General features: G+C 40.4%; 2 protein-coding genes across 16 annotated transcripts in view; one reads left to right on the top strand and one right to left on the bottom strand.

Annotated features, from left to right (window-relative positions):
* Window positions 1-50: 50 nt before the first annotated feature.
* TAF1D (TATA-box binding protein associated factor, RNA polymerase I subunit D) lies at window positions 51-12,780 on the top strand. 4 transcript variants are annotated; one of them, XM_017837787.1, is made up of 15 exons: window positions 51-107; window positions 457-530; window positions 1,804-2,055; window positions 2,138-2,628; window positions 2,892-3,067; window positions 3,844-3,901; window positions 4,203-4,475; window positions 6,052-6,103; window positions 7,322-7,458; window positions 7,807-7,854; window positions 8,698-8,735; window positions 9,254-9,327; window positions 10,833-10,913; window positions 11,726-11,798; window positions 12,443-12,780. In XM_017837787.1, exons 3-7 carry the CDS (start codon window positions 1,881-1,883, stop codon window positions 4,353-4,355), a joined length of 1,053 nt encoding a protein of 350 aa, XP_017693276.1. In that variant the 5' UTR covers window positions 51-107; window positions 457-530; window positions 1,804-1,880; the 3' UTR covers window positions 4,356-4,475; window positions 6,052-6,103; window positions 7,322-7,458; window positions 7,807-7,854; window positions 8,698-8,735; window positions 9,254-9,327; window positions 10,833-10,913; window positions 11,726-11,798; window positions 12,443-12,780. The 4 variants fall into 4 exon arrangements, with proteins under 4 accessions (XP_017693276.1, XP_017693273.1, XP_017693274.1 ...); XM_017837784.1 differs by having other exon boundaries at window positions 53-107; window positions 2,160-2,628; XM_017837785.1 differs by having other exon boundaries at window positions 53-107; window positions 2,160-2,628; window positions 9,254-10,108.
* Window positions 12,781-13,509: 729 nt separating this feature from the next.
* Window positions 13,510-21,604, bottom strand: part of CEP295 (centrosomal protein 295) — a 43,308-nt gene continuing 35,213 nt past the window's right edge. For 9 of the 12 annotated variants that reach the window (XM_017837803.1, XM_017837802.1, XM_017837811.1 and 6 more), the window contains 7 exons: window positions 19,156-19,796; window positions 18,342-18,512; window positions 17,150-17,267; window positions 16,194-16,400; window positions 15,529-15,637; window positions 14,892-14,991; window positions 13,510-14,020 (listed from right to left, as the gene is read on the bottom strand). In XM_017837803.1, coding sequence (XP_017693292.1) covers window positions 13,973-14,020; window positions 14,892-14,991; window positions 15,529-15,637; window positions 16,194-16,400; window positions 17,150-17,267; window positions 18,342-18,512; window positions 19,156-19,796 — 1,394 coding nt within the window. In that variant the 3' untranslated portion in view covers window positions 13,510-13,972. The other 3 variants (XM_017837807.1, XM_017837809.1, XM_017837813.1) reach the window with 3 other exon arrangements.

Raw genomic sequence — 21,604 nt, 5'->3', positions numbered from 1 at the left:
TCCTTCTCTCCCGTCGGCCCGCGCGCCTCTCGCGAGCTCCCGGCGCTATTTAAGCCGCGGGGCGGCCATTTTGCGCCCTTTGCGGTGGGGCAGCGGCGGAGCTGGAGGTGGGTTGGGGTGCGGCGCATCCGCCGCCATCCGCGGTGCGGGGACCCGGGCACTGAGGGAACCGGGGGCGGGGTCACAGTCCCGGCGGTGTTGAGCCGTCCCCCGAGAACTGGGGCGTGTGGCGGCAGTGTGCGAGGGGCCGCGGGGTGTCCTCGGCCGTGGCGACCTGGTGGGGGCCCGCATTCAAAATGCTTTCCCGCAGCCCCGGCCCTGGCGCGATGCCGGCGGCCGAACCTGGCGAGGGGCCGAGCGGTGTGCCTAGCGCCTTTCAGCCTGAGGTTCTTCTGGGACGAGATGCTGTGACTCTGTGAAACAGTAAGTTTAGATGTTGGTTGTTTTTCTCCCTAGGGGCTCTGCGTGCTCTTCCAGCTGTCCAGGACGGAGCTGCAGGAGAGGCCGCAAAGGATGCTGAGCTGCGATCTGTGAGTACCAGCCACAGCCTGTGTGGTTGGAGTGACATTGCTGCCTGTGTCCTGGCTCTGTTATTGGTCTGATCTGTCTCTTTATTGTGTTTGTCAGGCCTTGGTTGAACCCCTGTTAGCAGTGTGCCCTCGTAAGGCATAGTGTGGCTGGGGCATAGGTGCAGGCTGCTGTCCAAAATTACCTTTTATAGTATTAAAGAGTCGTTTAGGTTTGAAGAGGTGTTTAAAATCATCTAAGCATTAACCTAGTATTGATGAGTCCAGCACAAAACCATAGTTTCAAAGCACTGGATTTACACATGTATATTTACACCATTCCACTTCGGGGATGGTGACTCAGCCACTTCCCTGGGTAGCCTTTTCCAATGATATAAACGTCCCCAGTGCAACCTGATGCCATTTTCTCTTGTCCTGTCATTTGTAACTGCTTAAGAGACCAACCCCCACCTGGCTGCAGCCTCCTTTCAGGCAGTTGTAGAGAGTGAGAAGGTCCCCCCCGAGCCTCCTTTTCTCCAGGCTAACATCCCCAGCTCCTTCAGCTGCTCCTCCTAAGACTTGTGCTTCAGATCCTTCAGCTCTGTTGCCCTTCTCTGGACACACACAGCATCTCAGTGTCTGTCTTGCAGTGAGGGGCACAGAACTAGACACAGGATTCAAGGTGCAGCTTCAACAGTGCCAAATACTGTGAGGCAATCACTGCCCTGGTCCTGCTGGCTACGCTGTTGCTGATACAGGCCAGGATGCCTTTGGCCACCTGGGCACACTGCTGGCTCATGTTCAGCTGCTGTTGACCAGCACCCCCAGGTCCTTTTCTGTGGGGCAGTTTTCCAGCACTTCCTGGGGTGATTGTGACCCAAAATAAGGACCCAGCACTTAGCCTTGTTAAATCTCATACAGTTGGCCTCAGCCCATAGATGGCAGCCTGTCTAAATCCTTTGGAAATCCTTCTTGCCCAACTTGGTGTCATCTCCAAACTGACTGAGGGTGCACTTGATCCCCAGTCTTGAGCCTTGGGAAACTCCACTGGTGACCAAAAGAGCTGTAAAAATTCTTTCTGAGCTAAATGCTGTGCATATCCTGAAATAAGTGGCTGTGACTTAACTGTTACTCTTTAAGTTTAATCTATTTGCTCCTGGTTCATAGGAAAATCTGTGTTGAAGTTTGCTCAGCATTGGTCTTTTAAGTTTATCATGTGAGACTGGAGTAGTGGAAAGCTTGTTACCTCATTAACATATAATTTTCTTTATTTTCTTTAACTCTCATTGATTTTTAGGGCAAATTGAAACATGACTGATCGAACTGAGCCTCAGGCTTCTGGCTCTGATTACCATGGTGCCCAAGATCTGATACATGGTCATCAGGAGCCATGCAAGGATTATGCATGGCAGACAAATACAAGAAAGGAGTGTTCACAGTCAAGGCAGAAGAATACTGCTCCTGGGGAGTCTTCCAATCATCTTAACAGTATATGTGAATCATCAGCTGCTTCAACTGAGGTTTTATTTATCAGCAGCGATTCAGAAATGTGAGTTTTTACCTCTAGTTTAGAATTTTTTACTGTGAAGAACCTGTGTCAGATATCATAGAAGTAATCATTCTTCTGAAAGTAAATACTCTTTTCTTCTTCAGTGATGTCTCTCTTGCTCGTGGCAGTGAGTGCCGTCCTGGGTGCTCCATTGCACCGTCGAAGCAAAAAAGGAGGTGTCAATCTTCAAGGCAACAAGCTGAATGTGTTGCAGAAGTGCCTGACAATGAAAGCTCGTCAGATTCTTCTCTGTCTCCCCAAAGTCCAATGAAATCATCGGAAGTTTCCAAGCAGCAGAAGTCAAAACTCAATTTGAAAGCCATTTTTGCCTATCACTTCAGGGGAAAGAAGTTTAAAGCCGCCGCACACCGAAAATACAAAGCTGGCTCAGGGAAGAAAAGGAAGAAAAAGAAAAAATGTGAGGGCACAAGGATGCCCACAGGGAGGCCACCACTGACAGCCTCACCTCAGGAGCAAAAGAGGAGGCTGCTGGACAGAGGTTTTCAGTTCCCTTTTGTCGAAAAACATTATGGGGAGAAACATATTCCCTTAAAGATGGTTCTTGGCTATGAGGTAAGTCTTCTGATTTGTGAGATAAGTATTACTATTTTAGTAAGTTGGCTGTGTTGTGCTTCTACCTGATGTGCTTGAATAGAACAATTAAATAAACAGATTTTATTTCTATTAAACAGGACATCTCATGTTGTCTAATACCCTTTAAGGCAAACAGAGAAAGAACATATATCAGTGTCAATGTAATATTAAAAATTCAGTTCATAATATAAATGCTTTTAGTGGTGTTTATAAGATCTTACCTGATAAATTTTTGTTTTCAGCAAGCAGCTGCAAAGGGATATTTCAAGTACATTGAAGTGCTTAAATATGAAGAACATCTTAAAAAAGCTTTAAAAGCCCTTCAGGCTGGTGAAGACTTAGAAAAAGAATGTGTGGTGTTACGGAAACACAAATACCTAGATGATGAAGGCCCCATTTCTCCTATTCAGGAGACAAAGTAAGTTGATCTTTATATTTTTAGATGTTATAAGACTTATTTTTAACTAAAATATAAATGTGTGTGTACAGGTAGGTGCATGACACCCCACACTGCCCTCAGCCAGTTTGCTGGTATGGGTGGGGTTTCAACACTTAGTCACAAATCCAAAAAACAGCATGGCACAGGGTGCTGTGAAGAGAGCTGACTGGCTCCAGACCAGTACAGTCTGCCACTCTTCACAGTTCAGGAATTCAGGAGGTAGTACAGTTGCTTGTAGTAGTAGCATGTGATTTTTGTGTGATTTTACGGAGTCCTTTCTATCTTCAGAGAAAATCTGTGGATGAGAGTGGAATTAAGTTCATAACTGGTGTTTCATGGCTCTATGGAGAAACTTCAGTTACAATATTGGGAAGAAAGCTGTGTACCCTTATTAGCTGAGGCTTATCCTCTTATGTTCTTGTGATTATATTCTACTTCTTTTCCAACTTGCTGGCTTTCTAGCCTGTTTGACAGTGTAATCCAAATTATCTTAATACTGCTGTTGATATCTGCTACTAAATCTTTGTTCTGCTCCTAAGCACTCCTTCTGTCCTGCTAGTGTTACTAGTTAGGATGTCATTCTGCTGTCAAAAACTATCATTTGAGAATGACCTTATGTAGAAGTATCTTTAACCTACAAGCTGTAGCACTTTAGAAGACACTAAGAGAAAACAGGGCTTGTAGTAGGAAAATAGTTTACACATTTTGAGCTGCTATAAAAGTACGGAGTTTGATTTGAATTTTTTATATTTCAGTGATGATGAGGACAGCTTGAATTCTGATAATAAAGAGCAATATGATGCCAGAGTAGTGGTAAGTAATACTTAACTTCAGAAACTCTCTAACCTTTTTCTGCTAAACATAAGGAATTAGTAGATAATAATGTTTTCAGTACTTAGTTCTTGAGCTTAGATCCAGAGTTAACAGTGTGATACCCGTGAATCTCGATCTGTAATGGAGAAGGAGGTTATTTTGAGAGTCCACACTCTCTTAAATAACATGCTGAAATGTGTAGGAATTCTGCAGTTCTCTCAAGAGTTACTGAAGTTTGCAAATTTACTATTTACTTGTATTTTAAGAATCTCAAAACCCAACTCGTCTTCCATTTTCTTAGGAGAACAGCTCTTTCATTATAAGCAGCACAATTCCCAGTAAGAAAAAATCAAAGCCAGAAACAAAACGTGCAAAATCAACTGAAGTGATTGAAATAGAGGATGACGAAGACAGTGCTGAGAACTCCTTGCCTGTGCAATGTTCACCTCTGTGAACAGCAGATGGGACAAATGAGGTGTCAGTGGTCGTTTTTCATGACCTGCTTCGTTTAAAGCATTGGTCTGAAGTCAATGTTGAGATATCCACCAAGCTACCCAGTCACATCTGGTGTAATGTGAGTATATTGGGCTTGTGTCTGATGCAGTTACAAAGCAAGTATAATCTGTTGTTTTGTTAAGCTTTTAAGTGTGTTCTGTGCTATTCTCTATCAGGAATATAATATCCTTGGTTCAATGGCTGATAATCTTGCTGAAGTTCTGGCTTCTGCAACTTGACCTCTGTTAACCAGTGGATCATAGAATTTATGTAATTAAACAGGCAAACAAGGTCCAAATACCGTAACATAGCAGCAGCACAGTATAGAATAGTATGCAGTTGCATGCATACACCTGTATGCTCAAGTTAAAAGGGCAGTTTAAATGCCTTTCTTCAGTTTTCATAGCTGACTTCTTTGTGAATGGCCTGTGGCTTAGAGGTGCAGATTTAAAATACTTAGAGTTGAGAGGCTGAAGACAGAATTGAAGCTTAATGCAAATAAGTACCAACAACAAAAATGCAGAAGTGGTTGGTCAGCTTCAACAGAAGTCTATTGCAAAGTATGGTTAATGCATTCAAATAATCATAAAATCGATTTTGTATGATTGAGGTTGTCTATTCCATGTGGAATAACTTTTCAGAAAACTAATTCTCCTGAATCTAATACAATAATCTGAATTTGTAAGTTATCTTAAAAATAACTGTAGCAGTATAGTGAATCTTGGGTTAAAAATTCTTTTTCCCCTCTTGCCCTCTGCTATCCAGAATGGGTTCTGATGTGAACATGACTTAGCAGAAGATAAAAGCTCTTCATAATGACAGTTCTTAAGAGGCATTGCCCCAGCAGAAAATAACTTTCTCTAAGGTGTTTTAGTCAGTAGGAAAACTGACCAGTAAGTGTTTAGAAATGGTCTGAGTACAGCCAAGTCCTTCTGTGTGTCATGGTAGCTGAAAATATAAAAAAAAAAAGTTTAAAAAGTTTCCTTGTCAATAAGTAAGATTTAGAGACCAAACAGTCATCTGCCTGCCTCAGATGCTCTTAACCAAATTGCTGTCAGCAACTAGCAGCTGTTCAGCAGGTAGAAGTAGTCTGTGCTGAACAAGAATGTTGTCCAGGACAGGTTTTATCTACTGGTTTAATGGCAGTCTGAGGTGATTGGCAGTAGGTGCTCAGTATTGAGAGCAAGTCAAGCTGCATTATTTACATGCTTGAACTAAGGTACCAGACCTTTGTGAAGGAAGTTTCCCAATTACAACTTGGTGGTTCTAGGACTGAAAAATTACTCTTCAGTATTTGAAGATCACATTTAATAATAGTCCATAATTAATGGCCAGGTGTAACTCCTTTAGGCGTCTACCTGAGAAATACTCAATGGCTTGAAAGACTCAATCCTGGCTCTAGGAGTGAGGTTCTTGCTTGGTAAGGCACAGTGAAGGGGGTATGTGGAGTCCTGCTCATTCTGCAGTTCATGTGATGAATTTTGTTGTTCAACTGCTGAGTGACTCAGAAATGAACTAAATTTTAATTCTGATTAGAACTGGATAAGTACATGTGCAAATCAACTTATTACAACTGTTACATTGATTGCTGAAACCTAGCTTTGATTTGACTTGACCGTATATGACAGTTCTTATTACTTTGCTTTTTCTTCTAGTTTATATTGCTTTTGGAGGATGAAATACCACTCAGTTTTCTTGCTGCACGAGGTAAGCTGTTGGTTTCAGTTTTGTTTCCTTCAGGTAGCTTTTTTTGCTGTACTTCACAAGAGGTTTTGAAAAAACAGTGCTCTGTACTTGAAGTGGATGTATTACAGTGCTTCACAGCTGCGCAGCTTTTGTGTGTGAAGGTTCCAAGGTCTAGAGTTCAGTCCCACATCTCTTTCACCAGTCTGACCATAATTAGCCTCTTTGAATGAAAACAAAAACTTGAGTTCTTGAATATCTGTTAAGTGCAGTTTTTGTTAGAAGTTTTGTATTGAAATACTTTGTTTTTACCTGATGTTGCATGCTGCAGGGCAACTTTGTCTGGTTTGGACAATACTACCGGGGATTTTCTCTGCTGAAGATGTTGAGGAACTACTGTACACTTAGTCTCATCGTGGTGCCTCACGCACACTTTCTGTACCAGGGTGTATCATACAGTTGCAGCTTCTGATGGCTTCCCTGTGGTAAAATTCCATCTTAAATCATGTCCCATGCAAGAACAGGAGGGACAGCAGAGAGGAGCTTGTAGTCTTGCATGTACATAGCTGTGAAAGCTTCTTACTGTAGGATGTTATCAAGTTTGTGTGGCTTCAGGACAGTGTAGGAAGTAGCATGGAAGAAAGCACCAGATAAGGTTACTGCATAGGAAAACACCTGGAACGTGGGAAGCACTGAGCTAAAGGTGATCAAGTAATGAAACCTTACAAGAACATTCTTTAGTAAGAGGATAAAGAGGATAGGAACAGGGCATCTTACTTGGCCAGTGATGTAGTTAGGAGTACTGCGCTGTTTAACACAGCGTAGGTTGTTCTAGGATGGCATGTCTGATGCTGAACTCCTTGCCACAGTTGCTTTTTGGTTCAACCTACCTGTCTCTAGAATAAGAAGACACAATAGTAGTGGAAGGTGACAGTTTTTAACAGTAACTACAGTGAATTGCGAAATAGCTTCAAATGCTGTTTCAAAGATAGTAAAAGATAAATGCATTCAGTCTGTTCTAGCACTTGATCAGGTTTTGTCTGTGTCTGTAGACAAAAACCTGGAACCTAGTGCTTAGAAAAAACCCTTCTTTTGCAACCCACAGCTGATGAACATATTAGTTGTGTTACTTATATGAAGGGACAATATTTGCATGAACTCCACTGATCAATCTCAGGCATGAGTTTAATGTACCAGATTTGTAGAAGTGTAGGTAGCTCAGTTGTATCTCTTTCTTTGCAGATGAGAACACTAATGCTGCAGCAGTGGGCAGATTTAATTTTTTGGGGAGCATTTGATTTATTATGGCTGTTTGCTGGCCTGCTGATTCACAAATCTGTCAGTTCAGTGAATTTCTGTTCAACGTGGGAGTGAAAGAGGTAAGCTTTGAATTTCATTTGAGCTTCAGAGTATGAGTATTGGACTTCTTCAGACATGCTGTTTCCACAGCAAGTTAATCACACTAATTTGTGCACTGTATGGTATCTGCACCCAGCAGTGTCTTCCTGATGGAGTGTTCAAAAAGCAGTGCTACAGTATTTCAACAGCTGGCATCGTTGGTTTTCATGCAGATGTGCTTGTTAAACTTGGTATTTCTGTTGAAACAAGTAGGTTTAGTGTTTCCAAACTGGGAGGCTTGTCAAATACATTCAAAAACTGTTAAACTGTTACGGGATTAATGTATAGTTAAATAAGTGACCTTTTTTCCAAACTGTTTCTTCTTTAAGGGGCATTCTTGTGATGTCTGGAATGCAGTAGAAGGCCTCTACTTAAGTGTAAGTATTAAGGAAATAGTTGGCTTTTTCCTTGGTGGAGGTAGTTGGAGGAGGATCATAAAAGCTCAAGTCTTAGGTTTTTGGCTGCCTTTTTCTGAAGAAAAAAAAAAGAGGCATTTTATTTTGAGACATAAATCCAAGTAGCAGGTGACCACTAAACAGCTTTCTTTCTAAGTTAACTGGCTAGGCTTAAGAAACAGTCTATTCCACAGCCATTGTGGAATTATGCCTCGTTCTTCAGCAAATAGGCACAACCTGCTGTGTGTCTGAATTGAAAAACGTGGCTAGAAGAGTGACAGGTTATGCTTTCCTCACTGTAAAGTTAATTGCAGTGGTGACAATGAGACCTGTAACAGTTTACTTTGTGGGACAGTTCTGCAAACATACTTAATGCAACTACTGTCAAATCTAACAATTCGCTTGTTCCGATGTGCTTGAATTCTGCATCCTACCTACTAAAGGAAGTAGAATTAGCAGGTAGAGGAAAAATACTTGCAGTGAAGAATTCTTGTACGTGGTTTATTAGAACGTATTTTTAAGATGTCTTAAAATGGTGTCCGTGTTTTCTTTGTGAGGTAACTCCCTTAGTTGTACCTTCTGTGCCATAGTGCTCCAGTTTCTTAAATTGCAGATAGACCTTGTTGGCAGTTGTGTGGTATACTGGACCATGGCTTTGATTTCAACTGAAATGCTTTGTTTTGTCATTAGCATTCAGGCAGTGTAACAAGACCACGGTCTACCTGCTTCATATTGAGTATAAGAGTACTCAAGTCCTAATAAATTACTGAAATACTGAAGAATCTTGGCCATATTGATCAGATGCAACAATTTACTTTGTTTTAGGAAGCCCACGTGGTAGTCCAGTCTGAACTACCGTCTTGGTAAGTGTGTGTGACTGGTTTTTAACACTTGCCTGTTGCAGGTCAGCTGCCTGTCTTTCACTTGGTAAGCTGGTTGTAGTGCTGTTCTTTTCTTACTGAGAAAATGCAGTGTTTTAGAAAATATGAGCTTATCTAACCCCAAACTTGAGAATGTTGTGAGAAAATTGTTGTGATGATTGGCAAAATGTTCAACTGCTCTGAAGAGAGTGAGTGAGAATGGCCTTTCTGAACAAATTACTACATAAATGTACTCTTCACGTCACTTTATTTTTACATGAAAATGTCTCAGTGAGGAAAGATCATGACTGTGACTTTGTTTTAAAAATAAACAGGAAATTAAAAGGAGCTGTAAAATAGCATAATATTCAGACACTATATTTGCTTGAAATGTGATTCCAAATAGAGACTCTCAGTAATGCTTGTGGTAGTTAGAACCACTTAAGTACTAAATGCTGTTGTAGGTTCTGCCGATTTGTAGGAACATCATGCTGGTTTGTAACATTACTTTGCTTTTTCAGGAGGCATGTATTTAGAGAAGATAACAGAAGAAATGCAGGATGCCATTTCACAGCAATCCGAAGCTCTGTCTAGGGTTAGTATGACATTTGAAGTTTTGCATATACCTTAATGACTGAAGGACTCTGGTGACTGGAAGTCCTATCAAACCTAGTTTACTGTTATGTGAGGGTTCCATGAACTGGTTTCAACACTGCATTACTGTAGCATTCACTCTGTTAGGGGAACAATTTATTGTAACTTTGATTTGCCTAAAAAGCATTCATACAAATTTCTCATTCAGAAAGGAGGTGATCAGGTTAACTGCTTAAACTGACAGTTTTGCTTGGACAAGTGAGTTGCACTTTACAGTGAATTTATAGGGAGGATTCTGTACATATTTGTAGTTAACTGCCTTTGATGTTTGCTTTTCAGGTAACTAACTATTACTGTTAAAACTGTTGCTACTATGAAGGAGTTACTTCATCTTCTCCAGGTGCCAGCTGTTGAAATCATTTACTCTCCTTCTTCCCCAAAATATCTTGAAAAGACTTAAAAAAGACACTTAGCGGGATATATAGCAGATATATTTCCAATCTGCTTGATTTTTATCTGTCACGTTAATATATAGTACAAGGAATGCTGAGGTCTATCCCGATAGGATCTTCTCTGTAGGTTCGTGTCGTTGGAAACGCCTCACAGAATAAACTTGTGGTTTCGCTTTACCCATTGAACTACCTGTTAGCTCTGTGGGATAAAACTGCAAGACATCTTCATGTAGCATCCTAGGAACTGTAATAATGCACCGTGTTCTCCTTTAGGTGTACTGTGACATTCTTTGATAGAAATGAAAAAAATTATTCAAGTGGAAAAGCTTGGTAAGAGTCAAAATACAGAGTGTTCTGGGACTTCAGGTGCAACTAACGTACTAAATTACACAGGCTGAACTTATTCTTCACCTAGGTTTTAGTGTAGATACCTGACTTTTAACACTATTTTTTGCTGCTTGAGTGTTCTGGATGGCTTGAAACAGTCAATTCCCCCTTCAATCATGGAGTAATTATTCTTGTGGTGGCTGTAGGCAAGAAGAGACAGCACTGTGGTGTCTGTCTTGAAGTAACTTACTGCGTTTGTTTTGTGTCAAGAGATGCTCCACAGTTTCACACTGAGCAGCTGCTGTTCAGGTGAAAGGAGCATTAGGTAAAATTCATGGAGTCTGTTTTCCCTCTCCAGTTGCATGGCAGCTTTTGTGAAATGACAAGTACCTCTTATTCGCAGACACTAACTGGTGCATGGAAGAAGGCTGAATGTTAAAATGAGCTGTTCATGGATGGAGAACTGCAGCTGTTTCTCTGTATGGCACTTCCACCCAGCTGCATTCTCCTGATGAGGTGTGCAAAAAGCTGTGCTACAGCAGTGCAGTGTTTGGCATCACTGTTTTTCGTTCAGCTGTGTCTGTTAAACCTGGTATTTTTTCTGAAACAGTCTTTGACCTCTTCAGTGATTTGAGTGTACTTGCTTTCTATTTTCATGTTCCAGTGTGAGAGCTGAGTATTGGCTTCTGGAACTCAGCAAGTGCATTCAGTTTCTTCTTTCTAACAGGTGCTTTAGGATACTGAACAAAGTGAACCTCCCTGTATTAAAAAGATGAGCTGTGGAAGATAAAAGCAACCTGTTTTATAGGTAAGCAGTGAGTTACTACTCTCACACTACACAGTTTGTGTGCTAAATTAGTATGATTCTAGGACATTTAAACTTAAGTAAACTGTTTTAGAAAGAAGTATAAAAATGGTTGTCTAGTAGCAGAGATTACTGGGTGGTGATCACTCCAGATTTGGCAGTATCTGAGCAGGTCACTCATCTGTGAGTCATTCTTGTGTGTGTATATAATGGCTGTCACAGTTGTGCAGTGGTTTGTAGTACTAGTGTCTTAGATTGCTGTTGGTTGTGAGGAATCAAGTACATCTCCTCTGTACTTTAAGATTTTAAAAGATTTTAGGCTTGTTGGTACACAAATTGGCTTTAATGTTGGCAGGATTAATTGGTCCATCACTGGAAAGGATGGGCAGAGTGAAGTCCTGGTACGGGCAGTGAGAGGAGTGTCTGGTCATTACCAAGGCTGCTGGGATGTTACTGTTTCTGGTGAGCTGTGGACATGACCATAAAGCAAGTCCATCAGACTCTTGTATTGCCATACAATGTGGCACCAAGGCTGCTGGGAATAAAGCTTCAATGTAGGTCACAGACACAGTGTTCCCTTGGCTGTTAGGAGGAAGTTGCTGCTGAGGTGTAGGTATGTGGTTGGTATCCTTGGGTGCCTCCAAAGTTCTAGCTGGAACCTTTGTAGATTGGACTCCACAGCTGCTCTTGAGAAGGTAGTGCTTTTGAACAGAAGCAAAAAAGAGAGACTAACGCTGCTCCATGCAATTTATATCCAACTTGTGTGTTGTTAACTCTTCCCTTACACTAACCAAACCTGACTCTTTAACTTCCAGTGTCTGCTACCAAGTTACTGCATGTCAGAGGGATGAGAAACTCCACCTGAGTGCTACCAAAGTGAGTGTGAAGGTAAGAGCACTTAACCAAAATGGTTGGTACTATAAAGAGATTCAAGGTCACTTCAAAGAGGGTTTGCATGGCTGAAAAACCAGCAGCTCTTAACGCGGTGACCGCAAATTGAAATCCTCTGCAGGATGCCGTGGACACGTAGTGTGTGCTATGGTCTATTTATGAGGAGATACACCTTATGTCCTTAAGCCTTTTGAGGGGAAAAAGGATGTTAATCTTCTGCCCTTGGGTTTTTGTGATGCTGATGTAGAGGAAAGGCTGCTCAGTTTCATTCTGAAACCAGCTGACATTTGTAGCATGGAAAGTTAAAGCTAGAGAACAAAAGGGTTGTGGTATGAGCAGTCTTGTAGCCCAGTTGCTGCTTGTGTGTCAAGAAGAGGGCAACTGAGCTGGTGAAGGGTCTAGAGCACGAGTTCATTTTGGAGCAGCTGAGGGAGCTGGAGATATTGAGGCTGGAGAAGAAGTGGTTCAGGGAGGACCTTCTTGCTCTTACCTGTAGTGTGGTGGGGGTCAGTGCCATTTAAGAAACTGTGGGATAAGAAGAAAGGGCCTCAAGTTGTGCTGGGGACATTTAGATTGGATAGTGGGAAAATGGCTTTTTTTTGGAGTAAAAGTGCTAATAGATTTTTTTTTTTCTCTCTCAGGCTCTGGTGATACTGCTGAAAGTCTGCTGCAGTGAGCTACACAGCTGTTCCAAATGGAGAAAGATCTTACCTAAAGTGTTAATTGCAGTTATTTGGCATTAAAAGTAGTGCATATTGTGACTTGCCTCTTGCCCTCCTGTGAGATACGAAGGTGCCTTTGTGTGATGTTAGAAAAGACCCTGCTGAGTATATTGTGTTGTAATTTGACTGAAAATAACTTGATCGGGTGTTTTCCCTAACTTCCCTGTCACTGAATTCTCACTGTACTGAAGCCCTGGATAGGTATTTATTCTGTACAGAATGTCACAGCATTTAAATAAAATTGTCTCTGAGCTGCAGCCTGGGATTATTTCCTGTTGCTATACTGTGGCTTTCAAAGAAGGGTGAGAAAATCCTCACAGCTGATCTCCCGAGCCTTGGTCTCTTCCCTTCTGATCATATTCTCAGAAAGGAGCTAGAATATTGCAGAACTGCCCAGGTGAAGCTGAGACCATATACCTGCTGTACTGCTCATTATTTGCACTGCAAACAGCCTCCACTGGCCTCCGTGGCATAACAAACTGATTCTGGCTTAGGCTTTTTACTTATGCAGGAGATAACAATTGTTTTGCTACTCCAGTACATGCAACTGCACCAGACTTAAAGAAATCAGTGAAAGGACCTGTACAGTGTAGTTAATTGTACATCTAAACTAAGCTAAGCTTTCTGGTGGAACAGGTCCAGAGGAGTCCATGAAAGTCACTGGATGGGAGCATCTTTCCTGTTAAAACAGGCTGAGAGAACTGGGGTTCAGCCTGGAGAACAGAAGTCTCCAGGGAGACCTTTATAGTACCTACATCATTGCCAGGGGCTTGGACATTAGATGACCTTTAAAGGTCCGCACCCCACCTATTCTGTGATTTACTGGTATGTTTTAACCCTGATCAGATTGAATGAAACATCTCTGCTACTGCACCTGCTGATAACCAAGTTCAAATTTTAAAGCACAATTTTTGCTATAATTTGCCCTGGTGCTTTAACTACTTAGCTATGAATTGGAGTTCATCAAACACGGACATAAAAATATGGAAGTAGCAACAGTAAGATTTTTATTCTCTTCAAGTGCTTGAAAGACGTACTGCATGTGTACAGGAACCCACACTTTTTAAATCATAGTGCAAAGAACTGATAAAAACTCCAGCTTTACAGAAATGTCTTGCCTCAAAATGATTCAAGTCATCTTTAAAACGCAACTTTATTTGAAAATGTTTTATACATGTATATTACAAAAGTTAGTATCTCCCTTTAAAACATAAATGCATATCTAGAAAGGCCTTTCATTCCTGTCTACTCTGAGACAAACCATGTTGAAAGCAGCAGGCCATCTGCTTCTGTAGTGATTTCCCTAAACAGGAGGGTAGTACAGGGGGTTTGGGTTAATCACTGTTTTCCTACAGCTTAAAGCTGAGGATTCTTAACGGCTTTGCAATTAAACATTGTCTGGGTTGTACCAATACCATAGCGAGGCTTCTGTTCAAAGTCTGCTGCCTGTCACAGTGCTTTCCAAGACTTCTTGGCTCGTAGTTTTTCCAGCATTTTCTGCAAATAAAAAACACCATGAGACTAGTGTAGCTTAAGCAACTACACTAAAAACCAGCATAGCTAGAGGGGCACAACTGCCCCATCTGTTTGACCTGAAGATCAGTAATAGACAGTGATGAGTTCAGTGACTGTCCGGGCTTCAAAAAGGCCACAGATTGCAGGGTGGGAGAGAAGGTGTGCTTATTTATTTTATGTTAATTATGGAATCTGTAAAGCAATGCAATGAGAGCACCAATTTATTCCACCAAAAAGAAGTTGGGGTGGTCAGTGCTAAAGGCAGGATTTTGGCCTGGAGCCCCCTGGAGTAGTCACAGCCTCTCAAGATCATCAAGCATTTCCTTCCTTCCAGTTGTCCAAGGCCCAGCAAGAGAACAGGGAATTAATGACTCCAGTCCTCTAGTTCAACCCCTCTTCTACAGCAACTGGAGGAAAACCCAGACAAGATTCTTGCGACCTGAAGTTCAGGCATGCTCAGAATGTTACCCTAACCTCAAGCAGCCAAAGCAGCCCAAAACCCACCAAACCTAGAAGTTGCCTTATAATGGAAATTCAGTCTAGTTTGAACTACTGAAAACCCTGCCATTCTTTTGCCATATAGATTTTCTAACAGCTGGAGCCTTTTTGCTCAAGCTCAAATCACCAGAAAAATTCAGCCTGAGGCAGCCATGCATTTTAGATGAAGTTTCACTCAGTCATAGTGTTGACAAGGAAATTCTTATGTGGGATGTACCAATGCCATCACTTAAAATCCAGACTGGTTGGATGGTCTCCATTTCAACTGCACTCAAACTATGCTTCAGTGACTAATTAGAAGCTCAGTGAAGTCATAAGACTCACCAGCCAGGAGGACAGTGTAACAAACTATTACCTTTTGAAACTCTTTAGCTTTTTCTCTGTTTTTAGCATAAGTTTCTTGCCTTGTTTTTTCTTCCTTTCTGATTTTTACTTCTTCGAGTTGATTATAAAGTCTGTGGGAACAGTAGGAAGAAAACTGAGTCCTGGCAGAAAGGAAGTGGCAAAGCTGGAGTAAGTTAACAAGCTTAAGGGTTTACACTGGCTCACTTGCTAGCAATTAGGAAAATTTGACACATCTCTCCAGTAATCTAGAATCACTTCAAATTCTTCAGCTGTATCAAACAAACCCCCTCCACGTTCAGAAGCTGCACTTGGTTCATGTTACTGCTCATAAGTGCCCAAGTGCAACTGTGAACTTTGCTTCAAATTTTATCTAGTGTCAGGCATTAAGTGGCACAGCAGCCTCAGCCTGGTGAAACCAGCAGGCTGACCTTGTGTTCCTCACTGCCACCCATGCAAGGGCCTTTCCCAGCAGGTACCTGGATCAAACACTCTTGGCTCCTCTCTCCCAACTGTTCTGTGTTAAGCAGCACTGGGTTCAACTGGAAGATCACAAACTGTTTTGTCTGACCAACAGCTTTCATAAAACACAGATTAACTACTTCTGTTGGTTTTAATTGAAACTTCTCCCACTTGTGTTCATGCATTACCTGGATGTACGCTGGTGCATTTCAATTTCTCCGGCCTTCCTGTCCTCTGGAGAAGATACTCTCACTTCTCCTACTTTTTTCAACTGACTGGCAACTGCACCATTTTTTCCTAGGGAGAAAAAAAGAAAAAAGCCAAACATATCTTAAATTTAACTCTCTAGTTTAGCTAACTCAAAAGCATGACAGGTTTTCAAAGATTTTTAAATGACATGACAAAAAAAGAAACAAGCTAGCAGAATGGACACAATGGAGATGATGTCTTGTGTTAAAATAAATCCTCACAGTCTCACTCGTTAGGCTCCTGCCTGTGCTTTAAGCCAGCCACGGCTCTCAACAGCTGACCTCCAAGTCCCCAGTAACAGGCATTAGAGATGCACCAGTTCAAGTAATGTGGTTGTTCTTTGATAAACAGCCATTGTTTGCAAAGATACCTATAACAACAAACATGGGCTGATTGTGAAAGAGCACCCATAAAAGCCTTTACAACACTGAACTGAAGAGGCAGCAGGGCAGTGGAGGGGGGGAAGCTCCCTGCATTCCCAAGAAAACAAAGAATATCCCAGTTTGCAATAGCAAACACATAACAAATATAAACTCTGTTCTTGGATACACAACAGCAATTAAAAGGGTACCTAATGGTGTGTCTTGTCCCCAGATAAACCTACCAGAGAGAAGACAAAACTCCTTTTGTCTGCTTCTTAACTCCTTAGACTTTCCTCCTCGAAGCTTTCTGGCCTCCTGCTTTTCATTTTCTCTCTCTCTATTTTTTATTTCTTCTACTCTTTTCAGAGATTCCTGGATGAAGTTCTGCTTTCTTTTTAAAAAGGATTTTTGCAAACTTCCAGATGTAGCTGGAAACTCCAGCAGCATCACTGTGAAGGAAAGTCTCAACATTTCTCACTGTTAACAACGAGCAGTAAGTCATGCATTTCAATGTACTTCTCCCAATATACTGAAGTTGACCACTTTTGTAAATGGCACTAGGAGAATGGCATTGTGAGTGATGAGGCATCTTGCAAAACAGGCAGCAATTCAGACCTATGAAATCCAGTCATGGTCAGCAGGTCTGCTGAGACAAATACTGCCTCAAAAGCATCTTGATGCCTCAAAACATATCAAAGACCTAATAAGTCCCTAACACAGTTAAGTTCTGTCAACTTCTGTCTTTCATGTTACTGTGGTTCATTTTAGACAAAAAATATTTCAGCATTTTACTGCTGTTCCACACTATTATCAGAATAGGGAAAAAACCAAAAAACAACATTCTTTTGCTACAGGGCTTTGGAGACTAACAGGAAATGAGAAATAAATGAATGTGCAACTGTGAAAACAAATCACAAAACAACACAGAATTTTTCAAAGTTAAGCTGTCACAATACAAAAACAAGTGTAGTGTAGAACTTTCATAACTTGGGACAGGACGAGACAAGCAATACGAGACACACTAAACCTGGGTCAAACATACAACAAACCAAGCATGAACAGCAAGATGCATTTGCCTAAGTAAAAGCAGCTCTAAAAAATTTTCCAGATGAGAGGTGTATTTTACTGATTATTTTAATAATAAAAAAATTTACTATCTCTATCTCAGCTTCAGTATATTTAAGTTACACGTAATTACCTGCAGTCCGATGTGACGGACGGTGACTGTTGTTGGGACTCTGGGCTTTGGGAGAGCTGTCAGGCCTTGTGAATGCCGAATAATCTGCATCTGGAGCTAGTGGTAAAAGTTCTCTCTCCTGTTTCAAAAGGAATCAGTGACTGGACATGCTTAAAATACACCGCCAATTTGAGTGGAGCGGTACTACTGTTCCACTAGCTTAGACCCAATGCAAATAAAATACATTCTTTTGCCTTTATAGCAGATGCAAAGAAAAATCAGAAATGTATCTTTGTAATAATTATGAAAAATCTACTTTCTAAAAACATTTTAAAACTTAAAAAAAAAATCCATTGAAGACTTTTTTGCCCACCAGATTCAATTGGTTGTTCTTAATACAGGGCAGCATAATTCCATCTGCTTTCATTTCCTACTGTTCTCTCTAGTTCTCCCCCATTACTCTCATCCCACTTGACTCTTTCTCTCTTTCTCAGTGGTGGGTGACACCCACTGCAGCAGTACAGCCTCCAGCTGTCAACCTTCACTTCTCCCTCGTATCAATTACTTTATAAAGACCCATCCTTGGACACTTTTAGGATCTTCTGTAGATGCCTCCTGCAATTAAAGCATGATTTCATCTAACTGACACAGATTACTTGGTTCTACATTATTGCTTCAGCACCCAAATTATTGTCTCGTTAAAACCCAGCCCCTCTGCAATTTACAGCCTTTGCTTTATATAAGCAAACAGCAAAAAGCACACCATGGGCTAACTAAGCATGGCAGAATGACAAGCTGGTTATTTTTTCCCCATAAACCTCAAACTGCTGTGTGAGCCTGCTATGGTTCCATCTGCTAGGTAGGGGATTTTTCCTTTTTCTTTTGTCCTACATTCTCATTTCGTTCAAGTTTTCAACTAGTGGGATACAATTTAATCTTGCGAACACCAGCAAGACGGTTTGTTTCTTGCAGCAAGTCTTCCAAGCTCTGTCTACACCAATATGACAAGGTAGTAATTTTAAAGAATAGCTCAAATTTAAGATCTATTAGATCTCTCCAGAAAACCTAATGTCAAACTAGGATGATCCAAGCAATTACTAAGCTTGGATAACCCAACATTCTCTTGTTTTGCAACAGTGGATTAACTGCTCCAGTGGGGCCTCTCCTTTATTATGATTAATACTAAGTTAGAATTACATTAGATAATGCTCACCTCAGTAAAAACATTACATTCAGACTGACCCACACAGTTTGGGTTATCGATTTTATCCTCAATTTTCTGTTGGTTAATATGTTCAATGTCCGATTCTGCAGTACTGATGTCATTTGAGCTTATCAGAGTGAGTTCTGGTTCTTCCATAATACCACGCCCTGACTCAGTCTCCTAGAAAAGAAAATATACAAGTCACCAATGTAAAAATAGAAAAACTAAAAAAATAAATAAATATTTCCAGCAATAGCAACAGCTGTTGTTAGAAAGAAGAGGCTCATTCAAGAGGAAGAAGAAAACCTGCCCCAAGCAATACATGAAATACAGAAAGAGAACATGTCTATCAGAGTTCAAAAAACTGAAACAAATAATGCAAAGCAGGCAAACAAAAAAACCTCCACCTCTCCTTCACTCTTCTCAAGTTTAAGTTACTTAGTTCTAGGGCAAATTTCTTTTAATGCTACATCAAAGCTATTTCCTGAAGTTTGCTTATGCTTTGGTTAATTTATTTACCTCCTTCAGGCTTCTAAATGGGGACAGTGAGGTAACAATGACATGAAAGCCAGCTGCATGTGCTCTACCAACCGATAGTAAGAGAGGGAGACGAAACAGCTCCTCAAACCATTGTGGGAACTCAGCTCATTTTAGCTACTGCTAATTATTTCAGTGCTATGATCTGAAAGTAGTAGGGCAGAAGTCCAGAAAACAGAAACCAGAACTGTAAAATCAACATTTGCCAAGCTTTCAGATATTAAAGGTCTAAAATAACTTGGTGCAACAACAAAAACCCCTGCTTTTGGAAATCTGTTTTACTCACCCAGACTGGAATACAACATGAGCTTCTGGGCACAGAACGAGAATGTTTCTCATGTCTTTCCAGGAAAAAACTGTTTTGTTGTACAACAGCATGCAAATGGATGTCTGAGTCTTCCAAGCTGGTTTCTCTGAGAACCCTCAAACATTCCTGTCCTTCTGGAAAGCTTTGCTCTGGCTCCTTTATATTCATATTGCACTGAGAATTCAGCTCCACGGCATTATTTACTTCATATACAGGAACTGATTTTTCAGGAAGCTTCACATGCTTCTTATCAAATTCCTCCAAAGGTAATTTTTCTGAAGACACAGTCTCTTTTAATAAGTGTGGAGAACAAGTTTCATCCATTGTAACTGGTGTGGTATCTACTTGATAAAATGATTTTTGCTCTTCCAGTGGAATCAGACTTTCATTTTGCAGACCTTCCACTGAACACTGGAGGCTAATACGTTCCATACTTCTTGACAGTTCTTCATATTCTCTTGCAGGCGAAACACAGTTCTCATGGCCCCCATCTTCAGTTCCAGGGGCTTGCTCAAAAGATCTCTGTAACACAGCCCTACAATCCACTGGCTGATCAGCATTCTGAGAGATATCACTCAGCGCAGATTCTAATTGAAGGGGGTGAAAAGATTCTTCAGATCCTGTTTCAAAAATTGTCAGAAGTCAAACTGCTTGCTAACAAAACAGAATTTTCACTTTAAAAGTCTCCCCATAATAAGACTTTTCAGTAATGTACAACAAGTCTATTAAATAGGAAAAACCATTATGTTTAAGAAAGTCTGCTTAAGTTTCCTCAAGCATAGTACCATTAACATTAGAGAAAATGATTCCATCACTGTACACAAAATTTTGAGAAACAATACTTTTTGTTGCTTCTTAGAATATGTTTAGGGATGGACTTTGTGATGTTGGTGACATAATGACATCCATACATTTTACAACTTATACTCTGTAAGTGGAAGTCCTCTGAGTCCCTTTTGCACTTCCAACAAAGTCTCTAAACCACAAAGAAAACAATCCAAAACACCATTACGGAAACTTTCAAAGTAGAAGACAACACTGAAATTGGAGTAAGGACTGCTGTTCCTACAAGATACAGCAGTGCACCCTAAATTACCTTCCTTGAACTGACAACCCAAAATGTTTTTTACTTGCTTAGCCTGTTGCTTATGTTATTTTTTTCCATACTTCTTAAGCACAACAGTAATTAGTTTGGGATTATAAAAACACATAAGAGATGGGGAGATATTGCAGTTAAGACTCAAAGCACAAAGATTCTTTCTATAAGCAATTTAGAAATAGTGTTTTGAAGTTAGAAGGGAGCTTCCTAAATCCTAGTTGCTGTGACCACAGTCACAAAGTCTTTAAGTGTAAACCTCTTTTAGCATCTTTTATTACTTTCCTTTTTTCTTGTACCAGCAACAGCCAGCTAGAGAGAAAGAAAAGCATAATAGCAACTGAGTACTTGCTTGCAGCTTTACACATGAATAATGTGTGTCCAAAAATTTTAAGTGTATATATATATATGCAAATCACAAACATAATTGAGCAGGAATGTTTACATTGTAAATACATCTATTTATTACTTAAGATATTGTGCTGCATTTGCTGTTACTTTAAGGTGCTCCAACAGAAAGGTGAAAAACACTGAAAATACCTGATTCTTGGCAAATAATGTTTTATGAAATATTTAGTTTGCTACTAGTTGCCTTTGGAAATTCAGATTGGTCCTTTTCTTTAGAATACATGAAATACCAAGTTAAATTCAACTGCAAAACATTAAAAAAATATTTTTCCTGCTATGAGCTACAGTTAATGTAATGCTGCTCTGCAATCATAAACTTTTAATCTACTAAGTTAATTACAACATTATCACTTAAAAGTTCCTTTCTTCTTTTCTTGTCCCTCCCTCTTACTTTGTAGAGAGATAAAGCAATTCTATAATCAGAGCAAGAATCAGTGCATAGAACATTGCTGTGACTCAACAGTGGGAAAAGAAAATTAAGTTGTTCCTTGAAGAACGTAATGTATATAAAAGACAAATGATTAAGTTCAGAGACTCTAGCACATGCACCTCATAAAATTTTTATCAATTTTTGGAACTTCCTTAACTTCCTCAAACTTAAAAAGTAATGGATATGCATGAACAAATATCTGGAAAAGGACTTAAACTGACAGTTTCAGCCAGAGTTGATACTTCTTCACTAACATAATTACTGCAGAAGGAATAAGTAACATAATATCCATTACAGGGACTTGAATAAGCAGGTCTGCTTTTGTACCAAAGTCAACTGCTGAGGAAATAAACTTCACAGAATTTAGGAGTTCTACCCATTAAAGGTAGTGGAAGAGACTGTGTGAGAGAGCAGCAGCAGAATTAAGACATTTCAAAGCAGGACTGAGAACAGCAAAGAGATCTGTCCCCATTTCAACATGGCAAACCCACCCT

The sequence above is a fragment of the Lepidothrix coronata genome, unplaced genomic scaffold, assembly GCF_001604755.1.
Source record: "Lepidothrix coronata isolate B3197 unplaced genomic scaffold, Lepidothrix_coronata-1.0 Scaffold310, whole genome shotgun sequence".
Classification (NCBI taxonomy): Eukaryota; Metazoa; Chordata; class Aves; order Passeriformes; family Pipridae; genus Lepidothrix; species Lepidothrix coronata.
Note: the sequence above shows the minus strand (reverse complement) of the source record. Positions and strands in the feature narration are given on the sequence as shown.